The sequence below is a fragment of the Trifolium pratense genome, linkage group LG6, assembly GCF_020283565.1.
Source record: "Trifolium pratense cultivar HEN17-A07 linkage group LG6, ARS_RC_1.1, whole genome shotgun sequence".
In the NCBI taxonomy this organism is placed as follows: domain Eukaryota; kingdom Viridiplantae; phylum Streptophyta; class Magnoliopsida; order Fabales; family Fabaceae; genus Trifolium; species Trifolium pratense.
The window spans coordinates 37254102-37263107 of record NC_060064.1 but is presented as its reverse complement, the minus strand read 5'-3'; the positions used below and the strand labels follow the sequence as shown (position 1 = coordinate 37263107).

Below are 9006 nucleotides of genomic sequence, written 5' to 3'. Positions count from 1 at the left end.
TAACGTGGCAAGAAAAAGCCGGTTTGTAAGCTCAATTTTGAAACCTGCTAATTAAAATGATGTGGTACAAGAAAAAGTATTAAAATGATGTGAATACGTCGAGTGATGATGCAGAAAGTAATTACAAACCTTCTGTTCTATTTCTTTACTTGAAGTAAGCCATGCTTGAGCAGTAAGATACTCTATTTGTTCTCTTGCAAAAACCTGATAAGGAAAAATGTAAGCTACAAAGAACCAAAGTCATGTGAATGTGGCACTACAGTCTCACACAATCCACAATCCCGGTCCACGGCTCCACGCGCAACATATTCTACCTGCCATACTGTTTGCAGGTTTGATTGTTGTTTCCATATTTTCTGTGTACACAGTAATTTCATTAATTACCGATATTGATCATAGTTTTTTTTTTTTGACCAATACAGTTCATCACTATAGGTAATAATTATATTCCTTTGAGTCTTTAGATTATACTTTTACTCCACATGTGCTCCCAGTGAGAAGAAAAATTCTGACATACCTCATTGTTTGGTTAAATCTAGGAACAGCCATATTTATACGTATACTTCATTCATTCGATCTTAAATATAATCAAAATGTATTTAGTCTATACTTGATCAAATACGTTATAATTTTTACTAATATTTAAGATTGGAGGGAGCAGGATCCAATGCAAATATTAATTTTAATCTATAAACATACCGTATTCCTTTCGGCCTTATATGTAATTAAAAATAACTTTTTTAGATTATTTGAAAAATGGATGTATTTAGTCTAAAATTTAGTCTAAAATTTAGACTAAATACATCATTTTTTCAATGAACATAAAAATGATACTTTTGCTTAGATACGAGGCCGGAGGGAGTACCTTCTAACACTCTCCTATCTATACTCTATAAAATCATATATTCATAGATGAGATTATTCACACCAAGGTAACGTGTGCAAACCTTACTCCACAAACCTTACTCCATTTCAATGTCTTCTTCCTCAAATAATCCCACAAACCTTACTCCACTCCAAATGTTAGATCTATGGAAACTTAAAATTCCTAGAAAAATCTATAACCACACAATTAGTGCAGAAACTACTAAAGTGTCTGCAAATAGTTCCGATGAAAAAGCAATAACAATAGAACTTCATGTACAAGGATTCTATAAGCTTTTTGTTCAGCCTTTGGCTGGACTTCAACCTATACCAACCGAAAGTGATTTTATTGTATCTCCTATCTATAAATACAGTTTCAAGATTCCTCTTTTCTATCTCTCTATTTTATCTTTCATTTTATCTCGAAGGTTGGCCAATTTACCCATTAGCAAGGATTTAGCTAATTATATTGAACCCTATATTGTTGAAAATTGCATTTCAATGGGACAACAATTTGGAGAGAAAGAATTTAAGATTGTTTTTTATATTGAGGTCGTTGAAATAGATCTGGCAGATTGTGAAGATTGCGATGATTATCGTAGACGCGGTATCGTTTGATTGATATTAATGATTAATTGTTGATGGTTTTCTAGGTCTTGGTATTTTTCTTTAATATATGGTATGTAATTTTATTAAGTCGTGGAATGCCCTTATTCCTGATGATGAATATTAATTGGTTTGTAATTTACTTATAGTTAGAATTGAAATTTATCTATTTGGGTTGGTCTGTGCAGATAATAATTGTATCATTACTTTGTGATCAAATATTCAAATGTGCTAAAGTGATTCAAAAAGAAGCTAAAGGATTAAGAATATATTGGTCATCATATCTACGATCATGTGCAAGACCTCCATTCAAGATAAATATATATTATGAAATACTTTGTTTGTGATAAATCTCATGTCTCTGATGTGTTTTATCGACAAAGTTATTGAACCTGATTTATTGTCATTATGTTTGATAACTTATCATTAGCTTCAATGATTTGAAAGTTTATTTATTTATGCTCATGCAACATGTGTCTGTAGTACGGACTTTGAATATAAATATCAATTAGTTTTAATAATCTGGTCTTACCTTTGGGAAATTTTATTTTTAATTTATTTATAAAAAATTTATCCTTTATAATTTTTACTATTTATGGTTGAAAATAATTGTTAGATTATGTATTAATTAAATATTTTAATTAAACCCGTGCATCCGCACGGGTCTTACACTAGTAAAATCACATTTGATTCTTTATAAAGTTTAATGACTGTGACTGCAACCGAGATTGTGATTCCATACAAAGCCAAAAGCTCCCACCAAATAGCAACGGTCCAATATGCACCAATTTTAGCCAACTCCGATGCAAGACACAGTACAGACAACAATAGTACTCCTTTCTTCAAATTGGTGCATAGTACTTGGTCCTCGGTCACTAAAAAAATAATACACTACGGTTTGAATGAGTCAGCCGAACTGCAGCGTGTGTGTCGTTCCGCAGCGTGTGTGTCGTTCAAGAGTAGTCCGTAGTCATCCGTTTACAAAATAAAGTATCCCTTAGGACAAATAGTGATTTTCCAATATATAAACATCAATATGAGACTTATCCCGTATTTTTTAATTCACACTTCAATATAATCCCTAAGCCCGAGAACTTAATTAGGTGTTTATTCTTCCATTTTTCAATCAAGTCCATTCAACTTTTAGTGGCGGGGCAAAAAAAAAATTAGAGTTCGGAAAAAATCTCACATGTGATAATATATAGATAATCCAACAAAAAATATCAGTTTTGCCCTAAACTAACCTTTAAAAATTCAAATTTTGAACAAAAAATTTCAATTTTATCCTAAACTAACACTTAAAAAAATGCAAAAAATATAAGCTAGAGCTCGGACAGCTATTCAGATTTGCCGGACCTTAGCTCCGCCTATGTCAACTTCCACACTCGTCCCAACACTTTTTAATACTTTAACAAAAATATTTATTTGTTATTGATAAGCTAGATTACAATAAACAAAACAAAACAAAACAAGTTGCACAAGTTGTACTCAATATATAAATTTGACAATACATTTTATTTATATGTACATCAAGTACTCTAACACATGTTTTCAAAAAATTATTTAGTGTATGCCATGTCACACATAGCCATCACTGTAGAGTGCTGACTTCAACTTTCTATATCTTCCAACAAATCAAATGATGCCATTTATGCCGCCCATATATAGGTCCCATATATAATATAATGATACAACAATGTTGTTCCTTAGTCCAATATTATTTGTCCTTGTCACACTATTACATGATTGTGATGTTGTTAATCATGTTATGTTATTATACTTAGTGTATGTTTGATATCATAATGAGTATGTCAAAATCACGCCGATTAAAGCCAGGACAAAATGTAGTTTTTAAAAAATTACGATGAATTATCATGATCATGACATACCCTGTAATACCAAACATAGACATAGACATAGACAGCTATAGGAGCTTCAAACTTCATTTAATTGACAACAACTAAACTAAATTAACCTTATTAATTTGCGTATGAAATCATCTAAACTTATTTATTTAGAAGAATCCAAAACCATGTTTCGTATCCTTTGCCTCATCTCTGTCTCTGAAGCTCTCTCTGCTCTGTTGTTCAAATATGCCTCGAAGAACTCCTTATTCTCTTTCTCTAATTCCTTCCAAACTGTTCTCCATAATATCGCAACACATGCATGCACATTTGTCATTAATTTACTTAGACCATTATCCAATTTAATTTAGGTGTCAGAAAAATTACATAAAAAACAAAATAAGTGAACATATATAATAATATTGGTGACAATAATTATGGGCATTTTTAGTATTGAAAATGGGTACATGTTTAATGTTTTGATCAATTTGTTGTATAGTACTACTAGCTAGCTGTAATAATTAAGTTGATTGATTAATTTGGTAGATATGGCCATGACTGATGAAATCAAATTTTAAATCAAATTGTTTACTGGCTAACAGACATTGCATTTTATACACAGATGTCGGAGTTCGAATCCAGACAGTCCACTTATTCACCTTAAAAAATGAAATTTCTACAAAAAAAAATGCATGATCACTTACCCAATAAGGTTTTTGTGATGAATTTAATTAAGCCATGATCACTTACCCAATAAGGTTTTTGTGATGAATTTAATTAAGTAAATATTTTTTTGACAATAATTAAGTAAATAATTAATCATAAAAAAGTTTATAAAATTAATTTTTCATGTAAGAAAATGACAATGAAAAATCAAGTGAATTTAATTACCAGTGGAGGTGATAACTGGTTTGATATTTGCATGCTTGGAAAGAGCTTCCATGCATTCTTCTTTGCTCATGTTAAATAAGATACATTCCTCTATCAAACGGTGCACCTATTTAAACATATATAGCCATAAGCTTTTCAGGAAAAAAAAAACATATATAGCCATAAGCTTTTCAGAAATTGTATATTAATATGGAAAATTTTTGAAAAAAAAAATCAGAGAAAACTAAAAATAAATGATGTCAAGAAAATTAAAGAGTATGTTTGGTATTACGGTGAATATGTGACATGCTATTATTTCAAAAGCTAAAGTATAGCTTCTGCAAAATCACGGTGGATTACTGTGATTCTGTTACATCTACCGTGATACCAAATATAGGCAAAAACTCACCAGGCGGATATAAGCAGCAGGGGAGTCTTCCATGGCCTTTGATTTTGGTATATGAGACTTTGTATATTTAAAGGCGGTTGGGATGATCTAGCTAGTTTATTAATTAATTATATATATGATATGATAATCAATTAGTTATAACAATATATAAATGTTACAATATACTTATTATGGTGTAGCTAGAGTAAGATAATTTGAGAAGTGAAGAAGGTAGAAAAACATGAATGAGTATATAGAAGAAAATGGTCGAAAAAGGACAAGAAAAGATGGCCAAAAAAGAGAAAAGAAGAAGAAGAAAGAAAATGAAATGGTTGGATTTACAAGGAAGGTGGTGCTTGCTTTGGCATAAGGTGGGTGTTGTAATAATAAGATAATTAAAAGAATTTTGGTTACAGTAAGAGATTGTATAAAAAAAAAAGATTAAGATAAAGAGGCACATGAATTAATATATATATTAATGAGAGGCATCTGTAGTGGGACCCAAAGTACCCACGTGGGAGCACAATGGGGATTGGTGGAGAGGAGATTAGAGGAGATTCTACATGAGGAGCACCAAACGCAATTGTTTTGTTTCTTACGTGGCAATGGAGCCATTCTTCACGTGACACGTGGGACCCCTAATCTATTTGTATATCCGACGTGGCATTCTAGTAGTACTATGGTAGGTTATGGCAGCTCTATTTTTATTTTCTTGCATAGATCTATTCTCCATAGTCCATGTTAATAGTATATTCTTTCCGTGATTTTAATTTAATTGGTAAAAATATTATATTATACTTTCTTCGATCTGTATATATGAAAAAGTTGATTTTTTAGATTTATTGTGAAATTGATGTATTTAGACAATAATATAGTCTAAATACATTTATTCTATAATGAATCTAAAAAGTGAAATGTTTCTTATATATAGGACCAGAGGGAGTATATATATAGGAGGTCAACCCACTTGGATTGTTCTTACTACTTCTTAAAGTCTTAGTTTCGATTCTCGCTAGTGGCAATTTGAGTGAGCTAATTTAGCTTTCTTAAAAAATATATATATATAGGAGGTCGGGGTTCAAATTTTGATCATTCCAGTTATCTATTTTAAGGTTGGAATTTTTAACAACTAAACTACTTAAAAAAAAAATACTAAACAAATCAAAATGAGAAAATTACAGTTTGACTTTGCTTCAAAAAGAAAAAACTACAATTTGACACAAAATAAAGACATTCAAATTTTTTATTTTTTACAACGGAGGAGAGAATCGAACCCATGATCTCATGGGTACTATCCAAAATCCTCACCACTGGACCAAATCTAGTGGCTTAAATTTATAGACATACGTCCCAAAATATAAGCAAAAGTTGGTCAACAAAAATGAATGTATTTGGTCCAAATCTTTAACAAATACATCACATATCTTTGACTCATTTTTGCTTATATTTTGGAACGAGAGAATGTTTATTTATATTTTACTACAAAATGCAGTGGCTCCCCTAGGCTGTTCTATAAAATATCGACACACACATATATATATATATATATATATATATATATATATATATATATATATATATATATATATATATATATATATATATATAGGGGTTTTCTAACTTAGACCCTAGTTAGGTCTAAGTTAGCAAGGTGCACCTTTTCAATTGGACCAAAATACCCATTCTTTTTAATTAATTAACCAAAATACCCATTAATAGACGCAGATCCAGTGTCGCGCGCGTACCGAAGGACCATGGTTACAGACCGTTGATTTCCATCAGACAGCCAAGATCTGATCTCATCCAGACTGTCTGATCAATCAGACAGCCCAGATCATCCTGATCCATCAGATTCCAGCGCCTGCGCCACACTGGATTACAACCTGGAGAGAGAAAAATTTGCTTTTTAAAAGTAGGACACGTGTCACACAATGGTTGGCTGGGCGTGATTTTTGTTCATTTAATACTTTGAACTCAATTATTTCGTTGTAAATTAATTTTTTATTTTTTTATTTTTATACCAAAATTCATAATTTTTTTTTGTCTACAAATAGAGACTTGGTTCGTTTGATTTGGACACCGAAAAAAAAACGCAATTTTTCACTACCTTAATCTCATTTTTTGTCTACTAAATACGTTACTTGTGTGTTGTAATTTAACACGCACCACTCAACCAACTCACTGAAACCATTATACCAGGAAAATAGTAGATAATATTCTGGAACTTTTGGTATATTTTATGAAATTTTTGGAGACCTGAAACTATTTTTAGTTAATTAAATGAGATAAAACGGTAATTAAAAACTAATGTTTGCTTCTGAAACCATTTTACTGGTAGAATGGTTGCACATAGTTATATTCTGAAACCATTTTACTGGTAGAATGGTTTCAATGAGTAATTTATTAATTGTGTTTGCTTCTGAAACCATTTATCTGGTACAATGGTTTCAGAGAGTTGTAATCTGAAACCATTTTGCTGGTAGAATGGTTTCAGTAAGTTGATTATTAGTTATTTGCTTCTGAAACCATTTAGCTTGTAGAATGGTTGCACATAGTTGTATTCTGAAACCATTTTACTGGTAGAATGGTTTCAGTGAGTAATTTATTAATTGTGTTTGCTTCTGAAACCATTTATCTGGTACAATGGTTTCAGAGAGTTGTAATCTGAAACCATTTTGCTGGTAGAATGGTTTCAGTGAGTTGATGTAAGGTAGTGAAAAATGAGATTAAGGTAGTGAAAAATTGGGTTTTTTTTTCTGTGTCCAAATCAAACGAACCAAGTCTCTATTTGTAGAGAAAAAAAAATTATGACTTTTGGTATAAAAAAAATAAATAAAAAATTAATTTACAACGAAATAATTGAGTTCAAAGTATTAAATGGAAAAAAATCACGCCCAGCCAATCAGACAGCGACACGTGTCCTGCTTTTAAAAGTAGATTCTTCTCTCTCCAGGGTGTAATCCAGTGTGGTGCACGCGCTGGAATCTGATGGATTCGGATGATCTGGGCTGTCTGATTGATCAGACAGTCTTGATGAGATCAGATCTTGGCTGTCTGATGGAAATCAACAGCCTGTAACCATGGTACTGCGGTACGCGCGCGACACTGGATCCGCGTCCATTGATGGTAATTTGGTTAATTAATTAAAAAGAATGAGTATTTTGGTCCAACTGAAAAGGTGCACCTTGCTAACTTAGACCCAAGCAGCCCCCATATATATATATATATAGGTATCTAGCTTCTCTAAAGTTAATGATTTGTTTTAAATTATAAAGTGAGTAATTTCAATCATTGATTAGTAAACTAAATATAAATACTTTATGCACATTATAACAAATTATGAACTTGTTACAACCACAACACGTGATTTTCTTACTTTATATTGTATTATGATCACTACAAATAATCTAAATCCGATTATCGGATACACTTATTACGTACTCCATCTGTCCTAAAATATAAACAAAACCTAATTAACAAAAGTTAATGTATTTTGTATAAATTTAGACCAAATATATTAATTTTTATTGACTTATTTTTATTTATATTTTGCCAAAGATAGAGTGTATATGGTAACAATAATTTTATAAGATAGAATAATTGGATGTAATTACACGAGACAACATATCTTTAAAGTTGGTGCTATGACCCACCCAACAGTAATGCCATAAAACAATTACATTGCTTCTAAAAATGTAAAAGTTTACTTATAGAAAATACTATAGTGTCTAGACCAAAATATTTTATATTGTTGATTAAAACAAAATTAATACTGTTGATTAAGAAGTATAAAATGAAATTTTGATTGATACATATTTTGTATTCTCTAAAACCTATGAGCATGAAAGATAACCTTTTAAACTTCAATTTTGATTTAAGGCTCCAAATGACCAAATCTCTTTGTCATTAAAGCGATTGTTGGTTAGATAAGTATTTGACATAGTGTTTTTTCTGTCTAGTCCAGTGATTAGAAATTTCACTCTTAAAGTGGATAAGTGAATGACCGGGGTTCGAACCCCGACCCTTAATGTAATGTCCCTGCCAACCGACCTGATCTCATCGGACTATTTGACATAGTGTTTCTACTGTTGATCAAGAATAAAACATGTTGCCCATGTTGGACGATGAAAATGCCGATTCACATTGGATATGTCTTTTGTGCCATATTTGTTCATACTTTGGATTGAAGCATGATCATTCTTATAGTATCTCACTGTTTAATAAAACTATTATATTTCGTGTTATGACAGCAAACAAAGGGTCTCGATCTATATTCCATTTCCCAGGGGAAAAAATCATAAGTTAATACAACTACAAGACGAAATGAGATTGTATTTGTATTTATGAAGTCAAGAATCTGATGTAACTCCATTTAGATTTTAGCGAGAGCATTCTGTCAAAAAAACCAGCTCAAATATAAGTAGTTAATTAGTG

General features: G+C 31.2%; 1 protein-coding gene across 1 annotated transcript; it reads right to left on the bottom strand.

Moving 5' to 3' along the window:
* Positions 1–2926: 2926 nt before the first annotated feature.
* On the bottom strand, positions 2927–5015 carry LOC123893053. The gene is made up of 3 exons (XM_045942972.1): positions 4594–5015; positions 4206–4311; positions 2927–3608 (listed from the first exon to the last, which is right to left on the bottom strand). Exons 1-3 carry the CDS (start codon positions 4624–4626, stop codon positions 3481–3483), a joined length of 267 nt encoding a protein of 88 aa, XP_045798928.1. The 5' UTR covers positions 4627–5015; the 3' UTR covers positions 2927–3480.
* Between the last annotated feature and the right edge of the window lie 3991 nt (positions 5016–9006).

Excerpts from the sequence above, each read along its gene's own strand:
- LOC123893053 (XM_045942972.1), bottom strand. The coding sequence starts at position 4,626 with ATGGAAGACTCCCCTGCTGCTTATATCCGCCTG. Across the intron at positions 4,312-4,593 it reads CTGCTGCTTATATCCGCCTG|GTGCACCGTTTGATAGAGGA; the intron begins GTGAGTTTTTGC and ends ATGTTTAAATAG. Across the intron at positions 3,609-4,205 it reads ACCAGTTATCACCTCCACTG|TTTGGAAGGAATTAGAGAAA; the intron begins GTAATTAAATTC and ends TATGGAGAACAG.